The following is a 22,505-nucleotide window of genomic DNA, read 5'->3' as shown; positions in this document are numbered from 1 at the left end:
GGGGTACTGTCTGTCCTATAGTGGCCATGTTGGAGGCCCAGAGGGATACTGTCTGTCCTATAGTGGCCATGATGGAAGCCCAGAGGGATACTGTCTGTCCTATAGTGGCCATGTTGGAAGCCCAGAGGGGTACTGTCTGTCCTATAGTGGCCATGTTGGAAGCCCAGAGGGATACTGTCTGTCCTATAGTGGCCATGTTGGAAGCCCAGAGGGGTACTGTCTGTCTAACAGTGGCCATGTTGGAAGCCCAGAGGGGTACTGTCTGTCTAACAGTGGCCATGTTGGAAGCCCAGAGGGGTACTGTCTGTCTAACAGTGGCCATGTTGGAAGCCCAGAGGGGTACTGTCTGTCTAACAGTGGCCATGTTGGAAGCCCAGAGGGATACTGTCTGTCCAACAGTGGCCATGTTGGAAGCCCAGAGGGGTACTGTCTGTCTAACAGTGGCCATGTTGGAAGCCCAGAGAGCTACTGTCTGTCCTATAGTGGCCATGTAGGAAGCCCAGAGGGCTGTCTGTCCTATAGTGGCCATGTTGGAAGCCCAGAGGGCTGTCTGTCCTATAGTGGCCATGTTGGAAGCCCAGAGGGCTGTCTGTCCTATAGTGGCCATGTTGGAAGCCCAGAGAGCTACTGTCTGGTCGTGTTAAAAGCCCATTGTTATTGTGATTAGATCTTCTCCGGAGGTAGCCCGGGTCGTGTCTACACTTGATACTTACATGCGACTTCTGCTATCAGAATACGAAGCTCTCATTGAAAAGACGGGTCTAGACGCACCAAAGTCGCTTTGTGGCCTGATTGTGTTCAGATCTGGTTGACTACTTCAGGATTGTGTTCAGATCTGGTTGACTACTTCAGGATTGTGTTCAGATCTGGTTGACCACTTCAGGATTGTGTTCAGATCTGGTTGACTACTTCAGGATTGTGTTCAGATCTGGTTGACTACTTCAGGATTGTGTTCGGATCTGGTTGACTACTTCAGGATTGTGTTCAGATCTGGTTGACTACTTCAGGATTGTGTTCAGATCTGGTTGACTACTTCAGGATTGTGTTCAGATCTGGTTGACTACTTCGGTATTGTGTTCGGATTTCTCCTCAGTCTGGACGTTAACAGAAACGCATACAGTGGTTGATGTCATCAGCACTCCTCCCACAAGTCTCCAGAAAACGTGTTTTGGGAACGAGAGGTTTTCCTTTTCATTATAACGTCGGAGGAAATAAGTTTCTAGCGTGTGAGGAACGTGTTTGCTGGACTTGTTATTTGGCTAGAATTATGCTAACTCGTTTGCAATGCCTTTTAGTGTCGCTTGCTAGCTAGCTAGAGTAGTCAGCTACGGCCATCAATTTTGATGTCATGTTTTGCCTATTCCACCGTTTGTTGCATGTGGGAATGGGCACGTTTAAATGTAGGTGTAGATGCATGATGGGTTCTTAACTCCATTATCAGAATACAAAAGCTGCATGAACTGTCAAGTCTAGACATGTGTAACCGATGTGAAATGGCTAGCTAGTTAGCGGTGGTGCGCGCTAATAGCGTTTCAAATCGGTGACGTCACCTCGCTCTGAGACCTTGAAGTGGTTGTTCCCCTTGCTCTGCAAGGGCCGCGGCTTTTGTGGCGCGATGGGTAACGATGCTTTGTGGGGTGTCAGTTGTTGATGTGTGCAAGGGTCCCAGGTTGGGACGAAGAGAGGGACGGAACCTACACTGTTACACATGGACTCTTGTCTTATAGCGACCATGTTGAAAGCCAGAGGGGTAATAAAGAGTGTGAGGTATTTGACTCGTTTCTTATTACGTGTGTGTGTGTGTTTGTGTTACTAAACAAACCGATATTAGGAATAGTAGCTAGTAACATTTGATCTTTATTTACAGTAGATGTAAACATTCAACTCCTGACATGACTACTATGTAGTTGGGTTGCACATTTCTGGAAAATTTCCCCAAATTCCAGAATTCCTGGTTGGAGGATTCCCAGATTTCCTATTCTGTTCCTTCATAATTTCTGGAATCTTCCAACCCTAAATGTAGAAAAAGGCATGTTTCACATTTGTATAAAAGACAATCTTGGCAGTTTCACATGTGGTGAATGCTGAGGGGGAAAGAAATGGAGGAAAAGATGAAAGAAACAGGAGGGAAAATAACAGCTTGCAATGGTTTAGAAAAGGCAAGTTAAAAGCAACCAAACATAAAGCTGAATCTACATGGAGGTTTAGAATATAATAAGATACAAAACAAACTAAAACAAATGGTTTGTAATATACCCTGACTAGACCTTGTTATGCCCTGGCTAGACCTGGTTATGCCCTGGCTAGACCTGGTTATGCCCTGGCTAGACCTGGTTATGCCCTGGCTAGACCCTTCACAGTACAGTAATGCATTTGATATTACAGTTAATACCATAGAGATAGATAGAGGACTCATTTTACAGTTACTACCATAGAGATAGATAGAGGACTCATCTCTGTGCCATTATGTCATCTTTCATACCTTTATGGTTCCTACCCAATTCCTCAAGTTCCGTTGGGATAACTGTAGTTTGAGGTTAATTAAATGTCATGAAATGATAATTTTACAGTTACTACCATAGAGATAGATAGAGGACTCATCTCCGTGCCATTATGTCATCTTTCATTCCTTTATGGTTCCTACCCAATTCCTCAAGTTCCGTTGGGATAACTGTAGTTTGAGGTTAATTAAATGTCATGAAATGATAATGATTTGAGAACAGAGAGCATAGTTGCGTCACCAATGGCACCTTATATATAGTATGAGCCCTAATCTATAGTTCACTACTTTTGACCAGAGCCCTGTGGCCCCTAATTTCATCTACTAGCTGGCTCTTTCCTATGCGGAAGCAATTGAGACAGGGAACAAGGTTGTGGGTCCTGGTCAAAAGTAGTGCACTATAAAAGGGAATAGGGTGCACTTGGGGATGCAAGCAGTGGATAGTAATAACAGGGTGGTTCAGATCAGTCGTCCCAGACAATGCCCAGGAGCTCACTGCTGGCGTCCCACAGCTTCCTGGCTGTCTCCTCCTTCCTCCCCTGGGGCGCCACGAAGGCCGGGGCGCAGTCACTGAGAGAGAGAGAGAGTGAGCGGGAGGGAAGAGGACTTTCGTTATCCGCATGATCACAGCTTCCCTTTATTCTGTCATCAAAGTAGAACGTTTCTAATAAATAATTTGGTCACCTAACAGTTGTTTACGCCATAGTGACTCACACAACTGTCGAAATTGACAGAGACGCATGTATTAAGTGGCCGATGTGAGACCTTGTTCTAACCCACAACCCGCAGCACCTTGTTGTAACCCGCAGCACCTTGTTCTAACCTACAACCCTCAGCACCTTGTTGTAACCCGCAGCACCTTGTTCTAACCCACAACCCGCAGCACCTTGTTCTAACCCGCAGCACCTTGTTCTAACCCACAACCCACAGCACCTTGTTCTAACCCACAGCACCTTGTTCTAACCCACAACCCGCAGCACCTTGTTCTAACCCGCAGCACCTTGTTCTAACCTACAACCCGCAGCACCTTGTTCTAACCCACAACCCACAGCACCTTGTTCTAACCTACAACCCGCAGCACCTTGTTCTAACCCACAACCCGCATCACCTTGTTCTAACCCACAGCACCTTGTTCTAACCTACAACCCGCAGCACCTTGTTCTAACCCACAACCCGCAGCACCTTGTTCTAACCTACAACCCAGCGCACCTTGTTCTAACCTACAGCACCTTGTTCTAACCCGCAGCACCTTGTTCTAACCTACAGCACCTTGTTCTAACCCGCAGCACCTTGTTCTAACCCACAGCACCTTGTTCTAACCCACAGCACCTTGTTCTAACCTACAACCCAGCGCACCTTGTTGTAACCTACAACCCAGCGCACCTTGTTCTAACCTACAGCACCTTGTTCTAACCCGCAGCACCTTGTTCTAACCTACAGCACCTTGTTCTAACCCGCAGCACCTTGTTCTAACCTACAGCACCTTGTTGTAACCCGCAGCACCTTGTTCTAACCTACAGCACCTTGTTCTAACCCGCAGCACCTTGTTGTAACCCGCAGCACCTTGTTGTAACCCACAACCTGCAGCACCTAGTGCTGAGCGATTACACGAAATCTGTTATTTGACCAACGCCATCGATTCAAGTATTTGGATTCCATTTCGTTAGTTTTTTTTTCTTCCTGTGAGCTCAATGCAGTTTCTCTAGAGATGAATCAGATCTCGCCTGAAATGCGCGATGTAGTTTCCAACAGGTCAATATTCGACATAGTTAACCTGTTGGGTCTAGGGGGCAGCATTTGCACGTCTGGATAAAAAAAATGTACCCGATTTAATCTGGTTACTAATCCTACCCAGTAACTAGAATATGCATATACTTATTATATATGGATAGAAAACACTCTAAAGTTTCCAAAACTGTTTGAATGGTGTCTGTGAGTATAACAGAACTCATTTGGCAGGCAAAACCCTGAGACATTTTCTGACAGGAAGTGGATACCTGATGTGTTGTATTGACTTTAAACCTCTCCCATTGAAAAACACAGGGGTTTAGGAATATTTTGGCACTTCCTATTGCTTCCACTAGATGTCACCAGCCTTTACAAAGTGTTTTGAGTCTTCTGGAGGGAGATCTGACCGAACAAGAGCCATGGAACGGTGATGTCCCATTAGACACCTGGCGCGCTACTTCATGTTGGGTACCCTCGTTCCAATATGTTATAAAAGGCTATGCATTCGTCCACCTTGAATATTATTCATGTTCTGGTTAAAAAAGGCCCTAATGATTTATGCTATACAACGTTTGACATGTTTGAACGAACGGAAATATATTTTTTCCCCTCGTTCATGACGAGAAGTCCGGCTGGCTTACATCATGTGCTAACGAGACGGAGATTTTTGGACATAAATGATGAGCTTTTTTGAACAAAACTACATTCGTTATGGACCTGTGATACCTGGAAGTGACATCTGATGAAGAGAATCAAAGGTAATGGATTATTTACATAGTATTTTCGATTTTAGATCTCCCCAACATGACGTCTAGTCTGTATCGCAACGCGTATTTTTCTGGGCACAGTGCTCAGATTATTGCAAAGTGTGATTTCCCAGTAAGGTTATTTTTAAATCTGGCAAGTTGATTGCGTTCAAAAGATGTAAATCTATAATTCTTTAAATGACAATATAATATTTTACCAATGTTTTCTAATTTTAATTATTTAATTTGTGACGCTGACTTGACTGCCGGTTATTGGAGGGAAACGATTTCCTCAACATCAATGCCATAGTAAAACGCTGTTTTTGTATATAAACATGAACTTGATAGAACTAAAAATGCATGCATTGTCTAACATAATGTCCTAGGAGTGTCATCTGATGGAGATTGTAAAAGGTTAGTGTATCATTTTAGCTGGTTTTATGGTTTTGGTGACCCTGTCTTTGACTTGACAAAACATTACACACAACTCTTGTAAATGTACTGTCCTAACATACTCTAAATTTATGCTTTCGCCGTAAAACCTTTTTGAAATCGTAAAACGTGGTTAGATTAAGGAGATGTTTATCTTTCAAATGGTGTAACATAGATGTATTTTTGAAAAATTTGAATTTTGACATTTATTTGGATTCAAATTTGCCGCTCTTGAAATGCACCTGCTGTTGATGGAGTGCACCACAGGTGGCACGCTAGCGTCCCACCTAGCCCCAAGAGGTTAACGCGCAGAAAACGTGGTAGTTAACTACAATGACCATAACCCATTGCTCGGCTACTTGTCTGGTCTATGCGGGGAGCACAGAAACGGAGAGAGACAGAAAAACTCGCAATTGAGAGAGATAAGAGAGACAGTTGCTTCGAGAAGTATCTTTACCTGAAAATACATGAGCTAAGCGATTGATAGTTGGTATTCAGCAGTCATAATAGTATACCTTATTTACTTTGAAGAACAACTCAAAATTGTGATTTTTATCAGACAGCAGCTCTATAGAGATGATGACCACTTGGAACTAAATAATTAAGTCATCAAATAAAATAAAATAATATTATGAAAGTAAATGATAGTTAATAAGTGATAAACAGTAATTAATGGGGCAGTCACTACCACCATGGGACTTGTATTAATTGTTTTATTCTGTGTAACAGCATTCAACCCAAATAATGCAAAAGGCATTTGTTTAAAAAAATCATCCAAAGCGAAAAAAGTGATTATTTTTTCATAAATCAAACCGAAACCGTACCGATCTCAAAAAGCGCAAAAAAATCATTCAGCACTATAACCCACTGAGCCATTGGAATCGCAGTTCCATCTAAACGAGGTTCAGGGGCAGAACTTCATACTGTAATCTCACCTGAAGTGTTTCCCAGTGAGAGAGTGTAGCTCCTCTGCCACAGCGCAGTAGATGGATGTCTGGGCCCCGTCCCGAGGGCTCTTCAGAAACATGGAAAACAGAGAGAACAGCAGAGACATGATGGTGGAGTGGCGAACCAGGTCCGAACGCACCGACCCCGGGTGGACAGAGTTCACTGTCACACTGGAACCTGGGAGGGAAGAAGAGAGGATTCAGTTACCATGCTATTGTCAGGCTTTTTGCTTTATCCCCAACCCCTTTATCCCCAACCCCGTAAGTATACTGAACAAAAATATAAAAATGTAAAAGTGTTGGTCCCATGTTTCATGAGCTGAAATAAAAGATCCCAGAAATGTTCCCTACGCACAAAAAGCTTATTTCTCTCAAATGTTGTGCACAAATTTGTTTACATCCCTGTTAGTAAGCATTTATCCTTTGCCAAGAAAGTCCATCCACCTGACAGGTGTGGCATATAAAGAATATGACTCAACAGCATGATCATTACACAGGTGCACCTTGTGCTGGGGACAATAAAAGGCCACTTTAAAAAACAACAAATTAACGTTGTTTTAGAGAATTTGGCAGTACGTCCAACCGGCCTCACAATCGCAAACCATGTGTAACCACGCCAGTCCAGGACTTCCATATCCAGCTTCTTCACCTGTGGGATCGTCCTGAGACCAGACACCCGGACAGCTGATTAAAAACTGATTAGTATTTCTGTCTATAATAAAGCCTTTTTGTGGGGAAAAACACATTCTGATTGGCTAGGCCTGGCTCCCTCAGTGGGTGGGCCTATGTCCACCCAGGACCACCTATGGCTGCACTCCTGCCTAGTCATGTGAAATCCATAGATTAGGACCTAATGAATTTAATTGACTGATTTTCTTATATGAACTCAGTAAAATCTTGGAGATTGTTGCATGTTGCATTTCCGTTTTTATTAAGGGTTCAGACCCCTTGACTTTTTCCACATTTTGTTACGCTACAGCCTTATTCTAAAATGGATTAAATTGTTATTCTCAATACCCCATAATAACATAGCAAAAAACTGGTTTAGGCATTTTTGCAAAGGCATTAAAAATAAAAAAAAATACGGAAATATAACATTTACATAAGTATTCAGACCCTTTACTCAGTACTTTCTTGAAGCACGTTTGGCAGTCTTCTTGGGTATGATGCTACAAGCTTGGCACACCTGTATTTGGGAAGTTTCTCCCATTTTTCTCTGCAGACCCTCTCAAGCTCTGTCAAGTTGGATGGGGAGCGTTGCAGCACAGCTATTTTCCGATCTCTCCAGAGATGTTCAAATCGGGTTCAAGTCCAGGCTCTGGCTGGGCCACTCAAGGACATTGAGACTTGTCCCGAAGCCACTCCTGCGTTGTCTTGGCTGTGAGCTTAAGGTCGTTGTCCTGTTGGAAGGTGAAGTCTTGAGCGCTCAGATACAAGTTTTCATCAAGGATCTCTCTGTACTTTGCTCTGTTCATCTTTCCCTCGATCCTGACTAGTCAACCAGTCCCTGCCGAAGAAAAACATCCCCACAGTATGATGCTGCCACCACCATGCTTCACCATAGGGATGGTGCCAGGTTTCCTCCAGACGTGATGCTTGGCATTCTGGCCAGAGAGTTCAATCTTTGTTTCATCATACTGTGGCAAACCTCTTCAAAGTTAGGAGCGTTTGTCACAAATTAAGTGGGAAACTGTCACCAAAGTCAGCCCAGAATGAAAGTTCTTTCGAACATGACAGTACCTGTGTGTTTGTTTCGCTGTCCTGGTCCACCCAGGCCGCAGGTAAGGTCAAGGATAGCAGGGTTCGGTACACAAATCTGGTTCTCGGTAGGTCCAGGTCTAAACGCCAACAGGTAAGTCCAAAACAGTCCAGCTCGTACACGGTAAATCCAGCCAATGTAGATATTTATTTATTTATTCTCTCTCTCTCTCTCTCTCTCTCTCTCTCTCTCTCTCTCTCTCTCTCTCTCTCTCTCTCTCTCTCTCTCTCTCTCTCTCTCTCTCTCTCTCTCTCTCTCTCTCTCTCTCTCTCTCTCTCTCTCTCTCTCTCTCTCTCTCTCTCTCTCTCTCTCTCTCTCTCTCTCTCTCTCTCTCTCTCTCTCTCTCTCTCTCTCTCTCTCTCTCTCTCTCTCTCTCTCTCTCTCTCCTTGCTTCTGGGAATTGTAGTTTTGGCAGTCGGCCATTTTGTGATCTGTAGTTCTGATCGGGGTGGCCATTTTAGTGATCGGGCAGAGCCCGTTTATTAGTTCTGCCCTCACATATCTGCCATTTATCACTCGACCCCCTTCTTTGCCACAATACCAGACAATCTTGTTTTAGGTGTCGTTTGACAAACTCCAAGCAGGCTGTCATGTGCCTTTAACTGAGGATTGGCTTCCGTCTGGCCACTCTACCATCTGCAGAAATGTTTTGGTACCCTTCACTGTCAAGTGTGGGACCTTATATAGACAGGTGTGTGCCTTTCCAAATCATTTCCAATCAATTGAATTTACCACAGGTGGACTCCAATCAAGTTGTAGAAAACATCTCAAGGATGATCAATGGAAACAGGATGCACCTGAACTCAATTTCAAGTCTCATAGCAAAGGGTCTGAATACTTATGTAAATAAGGCATTTCTGTTTTTATAAAAACCTGTTTTCATTTTGTCATTGTGGGGTATTGTGTGTAGATTGATGAGGAATTTGTTTTATTTAATCTATTTTAGAATAAGGCTGTAACGTTGCAAAATGTGGAAAAACTTTCTAAATGCACTGTAGCATGTACCTTCATAAATATGGTTTTGCCTTTCTGATCATGTATTTTGGGTGCGTTCTCATTGAAAATCTATGTGCATGGCCACTATTCCTCAGTTTATTTTGTGTGTTAATAAATCCATGTGGCAGGTTGCAATTCTCTCCCCTTCCATCCCTCTCTAATTCCTTCCTTCCTTCCTTCCTTCCTTCCTTCCTTCCTTCCTTCCTTCCTTCCTTCCTTCCTTCCTTCCTTCCTTCCTTCCTTCCTTCCTTCCTTCCTTCCTTCCCTTCCTCCTCTAACCCCTTCCCTCCCTTCCTCCTCTAACCCCTTCCCTCCCTCCCTCCCTCCCTCCTCTAACCCCTTCCCTCCCTCCTCTAACCCCTTCCCTCCCTCCCGCTCTTCCCCTCCCTCCCTCCCCCCCGCTCTTCCCCTCCCCCCAGCCTACCTTTGAGTCTGCGGGCCAGCTCCCCCCCCTGCTCTTCCCCTCCCCCCCACCCTACCTTTGAGTCTGCGGGCCAGCTCCCTAGCAAACAGGACATTGGCCAGCTTGCTCTGGCAGTATGCGAGGCCGCTGTTGTAGCTGCCCTGGCTGAGGAGGTCATGGAAGCGTATCCAGCCAAAGTTATGAGCCAGGGAAGAAACCACGACGATGCGGGCTGGAGCACTCCGCTTTAGCAGGCCAATCAGGAGGTACGTCAACAGGAAGTGACCTACCAGGAAGAAACAGTAAACAACAACACATGATGCAATCGGTGTTGTACTGCAACAAAGGATCAGAGTATAATATCCTAATATCAGAAAATAAACTATTGGAGTTGTTGAATAGAACACTGTTTTTATGTCATAGGGCAACAGGAAGTGACCTACCAGGAGTAAACAACAATATGATGCTGTTGTTTTATCAGAAAGGAAATAATACTAGGATCATGTTGAATGAAACACTGTTGTTGTTATGTCATTGAAGTACTACTTGTATACGGTTAGTACTGTTAAGGCTAGCTGCCCACATGCTCTTCATACGGGAAAAGGCTATAGGGACACTCCGGACATTCAAAAGAATATTTCATTTCAGAACTAGTTAAAATATAGGTTAGAGATTAGTTAAGGCAAGGTGTTTCAGATGTTGGTTACTTGTTTTACAGGTCAGGAGTGCCTTATAGCATCTCCCAATTCATACAGTAGATACTGTAAGGGCCACAGCTCTTCACAGATGAGGGCTACAACATTTTGTTACGTTACAGCCTTATTCTAAAATGGATTAAATCGTTACCCCCCCCTCCATAAATCTAAACACAATACCCCAAAATGACGTCACAATACCCCAAAATGACGTCACAATACCCCAAAATGACGTCACAATACCCCAAAATGACATCACAATACCCCAAAATGGCATCACAATAGCCCATAATGGCATCACAATAGCCCATAATGACAAAGCGGAATTAGGTTATTCAGAAAAAAAAAGCTAATTTTTTTTTTTTAAAAACACAGAAATACCTTATTTACATAAGTATTCAGACCCTTTGCTATGAGACTTGAAATTTGAGCTCAGGTGCATCCTGATTCCATTGATCATGCTCGAGATGTTTCTACAACTTGACTGGAGTCCACCTGTCGTACATTCAATTTGATTGGACATGATTTGGAAAGGCACACACCTGTCTATATAAAAAGGTCCCACAGTTGACAGTGCATGTCAGAACAAAAAACAAGCCATGAGGTTGAAGGAATTGTCCGTAGAGCTCAGAGACAGGATTGTGTCGAGGCACAGATCTGGGGAAGGGTACCAAAAAATGTCTGCAGCATTGAAGGTCCCCAAGAACAGTGGCCTCCATCATTCTTAAATGGAAGAAGTTTGAAACCACCAAGACTCTTCCTAGAGCTGGACGCCCGGTCAAACTGAGCAATCGGGGGAGAAGGGCCTTGGTCAGGGAGGTGACCAAGAACACGATGGTCAAACTGAGAGAGCTCCAGAGTTCCTCTGTGGAGATGGGAGAACCTTCCAGAAGGACAAGCATCTCTGCAGCACTCCACCAAATCAGGCCTTTGTGGTAGAGTGGCCATTCGGAAGCCACTCCTCAGTAAAAGGCACGGCAGCCCGCTTGGAGTTGACCAAAATGCACCTAAAGGACTCTAACCATGAGAAAAACAAGATTATCTGGTCTGATTAAACCAAGATTGAACTCTTTGTCCTTAATGTCAAGCGTCACATCTGGAGGAAACCAATCACTGCTCATCACCTGGCCAATACCATCCCTACGGTGAAGCATGGTGGTGGCAGCATCATGCTTTGGAGATGTTTCCAGCGGCAGAGAGACTAGTCAGGATTGAGGGAAAGATGAACGGCGCAAAGTACAGAAAGATCCTTGATGAAGACTTGCTCCAGAGCGCTCAGGACCTCAGACTGGGGCGGTTCACCTTCCAACAGGACAAAGACCCTAAGCACACAGCCAAGACAATGCAGGAGTGGCTTTGGGACCACAAGAGTTCTCTTCACAGTCCCCAAGTCCAGAACAGACTATGGGAGGCGCACAGTACTACATAGAGCCATGACTACATAGAACTTTATTCTACATCAGGTAACTGATGCAAGCAGTACAATTAGATTTAAAAATAAAAAAATACACTTGATGGAACAGTGGGGACTGTGAAGCAACACAAACATAGGCACAGACCCATGCATACACACACGATAACATGCACACAATGCACACACGCACACATGGATTTTGTACTGTAGATATGTGGTAGTGGTGGAGTAGGGGCCTGAGGGCACACAGTGTGTTGTGGAATCTGTGAATGTGTTGTAATGATTTTAAAATGGTATAAACTGCCTTACATGTTGCTGGACCCCAGAAAGAGTAGCTGCTGCCTTGGCAGGAACTAATGGGGATCCCTAATAAACCCCAGGAAGAGTAGCTGCTGCCTTGGCAGGAAGTAATGGGGATCCATAATAAACCCCAGGAAGAGTAGCTGCTGCCTTGGCAGGAACTAATGGGGATCCATAATAAACCCCAGGAAGAGTAGCTGCTGCCTTGGCAGGAACTAATGGAGATCCATAATAAATACAAATATGGATCTATTGCAATCCTGAATGGTAGGAATTGCTTATTTATTTTCCAGCTGTTTAAGGTTATATGCAAAACAAATTGCCAGCTTTGTCTCCTGACTCAAAGTATCTCCTACGTAATAGGAACAAAGCAAATGTAGTCTCCTCATCTCTGATCTTACAATAAGTAAAGCATTTTTAAGTCTGGGATTGTTTGGATCCATGTTGTGAATCTAAAGACTTGAGTTCCACCATTAAACTGGTTTTCTTCAAGAACATTGTTTTCCTTTTGGTTGTGGAATAACTTCTGATCCAACCTCTACATGTCGATTTAAAAAGCTTCCCACACTATTTCGACAGAGGGGACAAAGTTCAAATTAGAGGTGATTTTCTCCCTAATAAAATGGAACGATTGAATCTCTATTGTTTTAATAAATGTGGATATTGTCAGATGGATAGGAGATGGCTGACTAGGGGAAACATGGTCTGAGATTATAATGCTATGGATCTGAGAGTCAATCCCAGATCGTGATAAGAGGTAGTCTATTCAAGAATATGAATTATGGACATTGGAGTGAAATGAATATTCACCAGAGGGGACTTGACTAAGCGCCATTTATCAGTCAATGCCAATGAGCTCTGCAGTGCTTTGAAAGTAGCTGGTAGAACTCTATCTGCTGGAAGGGAACGACTAGAGCGATCTACTGTAGAATCATTGACCAGATTAAATTGTACTCCCATCAGAATGGGGTCCCAAGCAAATTTACATAACAGTAGTTTAAAGGGAGATATGAACACAGCTTGTGCAGAATTAGAAGGATAAATATTATCAAGAGTACATTATTAATTTAGTAAAAAACATTACACTACAATATATCTGCCATCTTAGTCGACTATTATCTAAAAAAAATTCTTGACCAACCTCCCTGTTAAGTTGTGTTGTAACATGGCCTCATCACAAGCTAGGGATTTCAAATGTGAAAGCATTTTGTACCGTTTAACTTTATTTGAAATGCCATGAACATTCCAAGATATACACTTTATAATATTAGATCCCATTTGTAGTTATGTGTATACGATCAGCATGGACCTTAACCTAGCTACACATGTAATACTGTTAAAGGGTAACCTAGCGGCATGACACTCCTGACAGTGGATCAAAGGACCCATCAGCTAGGCAAATGCTTGAAGAGAGCCAGACCCCCTCTCTCCCACAGAAGAGGGGAAGGGGTGGGGGAGGTGGGAGGGGGGGCTGTGCCAGTCTTGACACCGCAATACTGGGTCAGAAATTTTGCGAGAACTTTCTCTTCCTTGCCCTGCAGTATTGGAAGACTATCTATTCCAACAACCACTCCACTACCAGAGAAGCTCTACAAAGGACATTGTGAAGTCTGGTGGACAAACCAGTCTTACATCCCTCGACATCTTCACAATAGGACCCATCGAGTTCAACAGAGAAAGACAGCTACGTGCAAATATATATTGCATTTCTAAACAGAATGAGCGGTGGTTAGGGTGTTATGCATTAATATTTCCATGAGCGTAGCTTCCAAATGTATCCAAGTGTTGTCTCTCCGTCTCTCCCTCTCTTTACCTACCCCTCCATATGTGTAACAAGCGGTCATGTCTTGTCAGTCCACTAGGGACTTTTATCTCATATAAGTGTGTATGTATATTCTGTGTTATTATTTAGTTAGTTAATAAATAAATAATTAAATCAATTTGTGTAGTACTGAATATTCAGAAGGGCTCAGATTCTCGTGGATCCAAGGATTATGCAACGTTCAGAACGAGACTGATGAAGTAATAATTAATAATTGACAGTTATTGATGTAAAAGATATCTGTATATCTTTAGAGTTTAAGTCGGGAGATAGTAACTCATTAAACAACTTTTCCCGTGGTGCCCCAAATTCCTAATGAGTTAATTGTTACATGACTCATTTAAATCGAGTATCAATTAAACAGTTTGATTCGATAAATAACAGTCATCAGATTAATGATAGTCACGTCCACTAGCTACACATGTAATATTGTTAATGGGAGGAATACATATAAAACAAACAAACAAAATGCCACGAGGATAGTTCAATGACTATGCCTGGTCTAGCACAACAGTACCCCTTTTCCAGCTGGAAAAGATCAAAGGCCAACACATCGACCTTACGCACTCTAACACAAGGCTACGCAGTACAATTTTGTCAGCGACACCAACACTTCAGGGGTGTCTTAAAAACAACAGCTCACACAACCCTGCTCAAAAGCAAAAACACTCTGCTCAGAAATATCCTTACTCCTGGAAAAGCAATTGAAGTATAACCAGAGCAACAAAACTACAGGTTCTACTCAATCTATTTTCTAGTGCCTGAATCGTCATCTTCCAGCACTTCAAAATGCTGCCAATCAAAACTGTCCTTCAGTCAGTACAACCAGGTGATTGGTTCACCACAGTGGACCTGAAAGACACATACTTTCATATCCTCATTCTACCAGCACACAGTTTCACGGTTTTTGACCTTCGGCCTTCTCGCTCACCCCTCGCACTTTCACAAAGTGTATTAAGTGCAGGGCTAGCCCCCCCCTCCCCAGCAGGATTCAGGGTCCTAATTTACTTAGACGAAAGGCTAATATGTGCAGGGTCACCAAGCTTTGGCACACACATCCATGGTCTCATGTCACCTCTCCGAGTTGAGACTAACAATGAACCTAGAAAATATTATTCTGGTCCTAACTCAGTGTGTGCAACTTCCTGGGCTTGACACTGGACACTCAAATCATGCAAGCAACACTCTTTCCAGAAAGAGTGGTATCATTGACAAATTGTCTTTCAACATTTAAAACTGAGAAAACAGGTGACCGTGCTAAAGTCAGATTCTCCTCGGCCTCCTAGCTGCTGAGGTCCATGTTGCAATGCTACAACAGACACAATCTATGTCCCAGAAGGGACAAACATAAAAAGTGTATTGCTCTCAAATGTTTTGCACAAATTTGATTACATCCCTGTTCTTCAACATTTCTCCTTTGCCAATATAATCTATCCACCTGACAGGTGTGGCATATCAAGAACCAGCATGATCATTACACATGTGCTTGTAGTGGGGACAATAAAAGGCCACTTTAAAAATGTGCAGTTTTGTGCCACAATGCCACAGATGTCTCAAGTTGAGGGAGTGTGCAATCAGCATGCTGACTGAAGGAATGTCCACCAGAACTGTTGCCAGAGAATTTAATGTTTTTAGAGAAAACAATTGTTTTAGAGAATTTGGCAGTACGCCCAACCGGCCTCACAATCGCAGACCGCGAGTAACCACGGCAACCCAGGACATCCACATTCGGCTTCTTCACCTGCAGGATAGTCTGTGACCAGCCACCGGGACAGCTGATGAAACTGAGGAGTATTTCTGACCCAGACCCACCTATGGCTGCACCCCTGCCCAGTCATGTGAAATCAATAGATTAGGGACTAATTTATTTATTTAAATTGACTGATTTCCTTATATGAACTGTAACTCAGTAACATCTTTGAGATTGTTGCATTTATATTTTTATTCAGTATAGTACCAAATGCCCCAGGGCAGTGATTGGGGACATTGCCCTGTGTAGGGTGCTGTCTTTCAGATGGGATGTTAAAAAGGTGTCCTGATTCGTCACTAAAAAGTCCCAGGGCACTTATCGTCCTGGTGTCCTGGCTAAATACCATCATGGCCACCTAATCATCCCCAGCTTCCAATTGGCTCATTTGTCACCCCTCCTCTTCCCCTTTAACTATTCCCCAGGTCATTGCTGTAAATGAGAATGTGTTCTCACAGATGGCCAAGGGGACTGCTGTAGGCGTTTCCACCAATTCCGTTGCACCCTCAGGTCTTGAGGAAGATCGAGAGAGAGTCAGTTCTACTTATTGCTCCGCATTGGCCACAGCATCACTGGTTTTTAGACCTTGTACAGCTGACAACTCCCTCTTTAAGCAGACATCCTGTCACAAACGAACGGCAAGCTTTGGCACCCCAAACCCAGAATACTGAAGTTGTGATTTGAGGGCCCCTGAACGTGACCGTCTGGTAGCCGCAGGGTTGTCCTCCTTGGTAATTGAGACAAATCAGGCTGCCAGGGCATCATCTACGCGAACCCTGTATTCCTAAAAGTGGAATGCGTTCAGGCAGTGGTGTCGACCATGCAGAATCGCCATCTTCCTGCCCAATTTCTGTCATTTTGACCCTCCTCCAGGAGCTCCCGGCTGCAGGGAAGTCCCCCGGGAGCTCCCGGCTGCAGGGAAGTCCCCATCTACATAGATTCTATATAGTATAAAGAAACAAAAACCAGACTTATGACAGAATTTGGAGTCCGTATGTGGACCATCTCAGGGAGTGTGGTGGTTGAGTGGCGGTGACGGCTACTACGTTAGCGTGTCGGTCGGGGCTGTGGGCTGCGGTGGTTTCCGACTTGCTGACTGGTTGTGCACGTGTCACGTTCGGGCCGGTTGGCAGGTCTGGGGTCTCAGAGTTTCAATCAATCAATTGTTTCGGTTTGTGAACGTCCGTCTATTTTGGATAGATTTTTTTATTTTCTTTTAATATTTTGTTCAATAATAAAAAATATAAATAATAATAATAAAGTGTATATGGCATCCATCTCTACGGGTCATGACCTGATTGGTGCACACACTCCAGTATCGTAATTCATGAATGGTGGCTCCTTCATACTCTCATGGCAATTCAACGTTGTCCTACGATCACTTATGAGCCCGTCTTGACTTTAGCTACGGGACCTCTTAGTCAAGACTGCCTTTCTACTGGCTACGCTGCAGTAGGTAGACCAACTCCAGACACCATGGTAATACAATCCACCAGGGGTATGGCCACTTCATGAACCCTGTTCAGAGGAACCTCCTGGACTCTATCTGTGCTGTTGCCAGTTGGGCAACACCCATGACTTTCATGAGGTACTACAGACTGCACGTTATGTCCACACACACACTTCAGTGGGGTCTGTAGTCCAGGTCAACTTGGTTTTCAGGGAGTCCAGATCTTTGGTGTTTTGTATCTTCTTCGTCTGTGTTACTCTGGTGCTCTAGTGCCCCAATCTGCTTCTCTGCCTGGACTCTATTGCTCTTTTTTAATAGAGTCGTTGAGTTGATCAAACCTCTGCTGGAATGAGTTCTTGATGCTGGTGACCTCCTCAGCCAGATGCTGTGCTCAGCTCGGCGTCTCGTCCTCGGTCATAATTTGTTTGGTTGCAGGCCGATCTGTCTGTAGTTTCTTAGCTGCTTGCCAGGTCTCCAATTGGACTCCTGTACCAGTCATTTACCCAACTGTGTCAACATACAATTTACAAACTTGAAGTGGGCTTTTTAGGGTGTTAAAATTAGGTTATACTTGGCAAAATGTCGAGCACCTGGAACGCGAGAGAAACAAGCATGCCATTTCGTCGTGTTACGCGATCAGGCCTTAGATTGCTGGTGTTTGTGGAAAGACAAATTGACATAGAAACCTAGAAGTGAGTCTGCTAAAAAATCTGTCTCACCCAGATGGTTGACCCCCAGCTGCATCTCGAAACCGTCCTTGGTCTTCATGTAGGGACACATCATGACCCCAGCATTGTTGATCAGGATGTGGAGGTGGTTGACCTCTGTAGGGGTCAGATACAGAGTCAATATTATACTTTGCTTTATAGAGTAAACACATTGTAATATTAGTGCTTGCCTTGAAATATACTGTAATAACGCCAGAATAAATACTGTAATATACTGTAATTACGCCAGAATAAATACTGTAATATACTGTAATTACGCCAGAATAAATACTGTAATAACGCCAGAATAAACACTAATATACTGTAATAACACCAGAATAAATACTGTAATAACACCAGAATAAACTGTAATATACTGTAACAAAGCCAGAATAAATACTATAATAACGGCGTAATAAATACTGTAATAACACCAGAATAAATACTGTAATAACACCAGAATAAACACTAATATACTGTAATAACGCCAGAATAAACACTGTAATAACGCCAGAATAAACACTGTAATAACGCCAGAATAAACACTGTAATAAACAAATAACGCCAGAATAAATACTGTAATAACTTGTAAAGGTTACGGGGAGTACTGCGTCCCAAATGTCACCCTATACTCATAGGGCTCTGGTCTAAAGTAGTGCACTACATAGGGAATAGGGCTCTGGTCTAAAGTAGTGCACTACATAGGGAATAGGGCTCTGGTCTAAAGTAGTGCACTACATAGGGAATAGGGCTCTGGTCTAAAGTAGTGCACTACATAGGGAATAGGGCTCTGGTCTAAAGTAGTGCACTACATAGGGAATAGGGCTCTGGTCTAAAGTAGTGCACTACATAGGGAATAGGGCTCTGGTCAAAAGTAGTGCACTATATACGGAATAGGGTGCGATTTGGAATGCACAAATGGAGTTAGTAGGCTTACCTCGGAGGAAGCGTTGTGCGAAGGCCCGTATGGAGCTGGTATCAGCCAGGTCTAGCTCTCGGACCTCTACGTTTGCGGTGGAGTAGACGCGTCGTATAGATGCTGCAGCCTCCTCACCTTTCTCCACATCCCTGCACGCCATGATCACCCTCGCACCTGGAAACAGACAATTAAACAATAAGGCCCGATGGGGTGTGGTATACGGTCTGATAAACCTTGGCTTTCAACCAATCAGCATTCAGAGCTCGAATCCAACCAGTTTATAATAACCAATAATCAGCATTATTGATATTTTCTTGAATGTTCTCTTTTCTTCTTCTGTTATCATTATATTTGTGGTGATGAAGGACAGGAGGCGTCACCATGAATGACTGTTGGTTAGAAGACCATTTGTGAGTCCTAAAATGGCACCATACACCCTTAAGTGCACTACTTTAGACCAGGGCCCCAAAGTAGTGCACTATATAAAGGAATAGGGTATCATTTGGCAGCGTTTACACAGGCAGCTCAATTCTGATCTTCTGCCCAATTTACTGGCAAAAGATCTGACTGGTCAAAATACCAATTAGTGGCAAAAAGACCCAGAATGGGCTGCATGTGTAAACGCAGTCCATGTGTCATTCAGTCACCTCTGATAGCCAGGTCCAGGGCCGTCTCCTTCCCAATACCAGTGTTGGCGCCAGTAATCAGGACTGTCTTCCCATCCAGCCGAGCCATAGACATACATGCTCCACCTGCTGAGTATTTCCTGGACAGACAAACAAAATGGATTTGTTTTATTGATCTACAATCAAACTTCTATAATCAGTCAGTCCTGTCTATGTTGGCAATAGCATATAGTGAAAGTCCACACCAGGGCTGCTGTTACAACCCTATTCTCCATATAGTTCCCCATTCTCACTATATTGGGAATAGGACGCCATTTGGGAGGCATCCTGAGGCTACAGAATAGAGAGATACATGGATTCAACTTTTTATTTTGACAGTGGAGTGTTCGGCCCTCCTTTTCCTGTAGTCCACAATCATCTCAGTGGAGTATATATATATATATATATAACTATATATCAACTCCACTGACTATATATCAACTCCACTGTATGTATGTATGTATATGACTAATCATTGATCGTTCAACATGCACCATTATTGTTACTCAATATGCAAGATCACTTTCTGGCAACAATGATCAAACGTCAACTCGTACGACTCAGTCACGCCACAAAACCTGGCTCGGTTTCACCGAACAATAACGCTTACAAATATAACTCCGCCCACGCGCGCAACGCCGCTGTGCATAATCATGTCATGAAATATTGTAGCGCGCTACTGCACAGTACTTCCTTACCAAAGGAATTGCATTATCAGTTTCTCATATTGACATATAAAACCATGTTGAATTGACAGTGCATTCAGAGCTTTTATTCCACAAAACAACAAATGAATGTTAATAAAAAAAATTTAAAAAAATGTGGATAAGAATACTGCATAAGAATAATCTGGATAATCGATTCACCCATTCATTCCCGCCAATATCCTTCTTAACCCCAATGCAAAAACACAAACCCATCGTTTTTAGCTTGACAATGACAGTAAATCATTTCTATTGAGGTTAGACTAATTAGCCAAGCATAGAGTCAGATGATGCGCATCGACTAATAGCCTCGGAACATACGAGCTGTTTATTCTTACCTAATGTGGGGTGCGAATAAAACCATAAGCATTGCGACCACCCCAAGACCTGCGACAATCAATACGAGCACCATCATGACACTGTTCCCCTTTCGCTGTCTCTTTATTTTTGTAGCCCTTCTTCACTGCTGTTCATTCATAGCTCCGTTTTATGTTCTACCGACCAAACAGCTGATCCAAGATGTCAAAAGATTTATGGGGGAAGTGTCGGAGGAGGAGTTTATATACATCACGGGTTGTCACGGTGATGCTCGTTCTAATGAAATTCTGGGATTGTAGTCTTTCGATAGATTCGAACAAATGCACTACAACTTCCACTTGCTTATTGTATTTGAAGTTGTATGGAAAGACAGTTCCGCTATGTATATTTATTAATTTGAAAAAACAATAGACCTATTTTGTAATTCACAGCAAATTCATTTTTTTTTTTTACAAACTGCTATTTGGTTTGAAATATACTAGTCTATATGCTAACCCTCAGATGAAAAAAAAAAGATTAATCCGGAAAAAGGTAAAGTTCGCCAGTTTTGTAGTCCTAAAAACCGGAAATGAGTTGCCTTTGGATCCTTCAGCCATTCCTACCGGAAAAAAATTGAATTTGGGATAAACGCCGAAAATAAGGTCTGAGGTTAACACAAGTTTAGGAGATCTCATACGTTTTGTTTTATGATATAATAACAGTCAGTTAACATGACCTTTATGAATTATGAAGCCTTTATTTTACTTCATGAGCTCTTTGGATTACATAAATGCCCCAAAATTCAAAGTGACATTAGCTATTGAATATTATGTCATAGAACAAAATGTAGAAACAAATCAATTTAAATTGTATTAGTCACATGCAGCACATACAACAGGTTCACCTTACAGTGAAATGTTTACTTACAAGCTCTTAACCAACAGTGCAGTTTCAAAAACGTATGGATAAGAATAAGAGATAAAAGTAACAAGTAATTAAAGAGCAGCAGTAAAAAATAACAATATATACAGGTGGGTGCCGGTACAGAGTCAATGTGCGGGGGGGGGGCAATGCAAATAGTCTGGGTAGCCATTTGACTAGACGTTCAAGAGTCTTATGGCTTTAGAAGCTATTTAGAAGCTTCTTGGACCTAGACTTGGCGCTCCGGTACCGCTTGCCGTCCGGTAGCAGAGGGAACAATCTATGACTTGGGTGGCTGGAGTCGATGACAATTTTTATAGGGCCTTCCTCTGACACCGCCTGGTATAGAGGTCCTGGATGGCAGGAAGCTTGACCCCAGTGATGTACTGGGCCGTTCGCACTACCCTCTGTAGTGCCTTGCGGTCGGGGGCTGAGCAGTTACCATACCAGGCAGTGATGCAACCAGTCAGGATGCTCTCGAAGGTGCAGCTGTAGAACCTTTTGAGATTCTGAGGACCCATGCCAAATCTTTTCAGTCTCCTGAGGGGGAATAGGTGTTGTCGTGCCTGCTTCACAACTGCCTTGGTGTACTTAGACCATGTTAGGTTGTTGTTGATGTGGACACCAAGGAACTTGAAGCACTCAACCTGCTCCACTGCAGCCCCGTCGATGAGAATGGGGGTGTGTTCGGCCCTCCTTTTCCTGTAGTCCACAATCATCTCCTTAGTCTTGATCACATTGAGGGGAAGGTTGTTGCCCTGGCACCACACGGCCAGGTCTCTGACCTCCTCCCTATAGGCAGTCTCGTTGTTGACGGTGGTCAGGCCTACCACTGTTGTGTCATCGGAAAACTTGATGATGGTGTTGGAGTCGTGCCTGGCCGTGCAGTCATGAGTGAACAGGGAGTACAGGAGGGGACTGAGCACGTACCCCTGAGGGGCCCTGTGTTGAGGATCAGCGTGGCGGATGTGTTGTTACCTACACTTACCACCTGGGGGCGGCCCGTCAGGAAGTCCAGGATCCAGTTGTAGAGGGAGGTGTTAAGTCCCAGGGTCCTTAGCTTATTAATGAGCTTTGAGGGTACTATGGTGTTGAACGCTGAGCTGTAGTCAATGAATAGCATTCTCACATAGGTGTTCCTTTTGTCCAGGTGGGAAAGGGCAGTGTGGAGCGCAATAGAGATTGCATCATCTGTGGATCTGTTATGCAAATTGGAGTGGGTCTAGGGTTTCTGGGATGATGGTGTTGATGTGAGCCATGACCAGCCTTTCAATGCACTTCATGGCTACAGACGTGAGTGCTACGGGTCGGTAGTCATTTAGGCAGTTTACCTTAGTGTTCTTGTGCACAGGC

The 22,505-nt window shown here is 43.6% G+C and overlaps 1 protein-coding gene across 1 annotated transcript; it reads right to left on the bottom strand.

Annotated features, from left to right (window-relative positions):
• Nucleotides 1–1,841: 1,841 nt before the first annotated feature.
• On the bottom strand, nucleotides 1,842–20,471 carry LOC106598856 (retinol dehydrogenase 12). The gene is made up of 7 exons (XM_014189927.2): nucleotides 20,273–20,471; nucleotides 19,213–19,331; nucleotides 18,584–18,739; nucleotides 17,659–17,763; nucleotides 9,588–9,797; nucleotides 6,342–6,531; nucleotides 1,842–3,070 (listed from the first exon to the last, which is right to left on the bottom strand). The coding sequence occupies exons 1-7, from the start codon at nucleotides 20,347–20,349 to the stop codon at nucleotides 2,965–2,967; spliced, it is 963 nt and encodes a 320-aa protein (XP_014045402.1). The 5' UTR covers nucleotides 20,350–20,471; the 3' UTR covers nucleotides 1,842–2,964.
• Nucleotides 20,472–22,505: the final 2,034 nt, after the last annotated feature.

This window comes from Salmo salar, chromosome ssa01 (genome assembly GCF_905237065.1).
Source record: "Salmo salar chromosome ssa01, Ssal_v3.1, whole genome shotgun sequence".
Lineage (NCBI taxonomy): Eukaryota > Metazoa > Chordata > Actinopteri > Salmoniformes > Salmonidae > Salmo > Salmo salar.
Note: the sequence above shows the minus strand (reverse complement) of the source record. Positions and strands in the feature narration are given on the sequence as shown.

Coding starts and splice junctions, on each gene's coding strand:
- LOC106598856 (XM_014189927.2), bottom strand. CDS start 20,349: ATGATGGTGCTCGTATTGATTGTCGCAGGTCTTGGGGTGGTCGCAATG. Junction 18,740..19,212: donor CCTGGACCTGGCTATCAGAG/GTGACTGAATGA, acceptor GTCTGTTTCCAG/GTGCGAGGGTGATCATGGCG. Junction 3,071..6,341: donor CTCACTGGGAAACACTTCAG/GTGAGATTACAG, acceptor TCTCTCTCTCAG/TGACTGCGCCCCGGCCTTCG.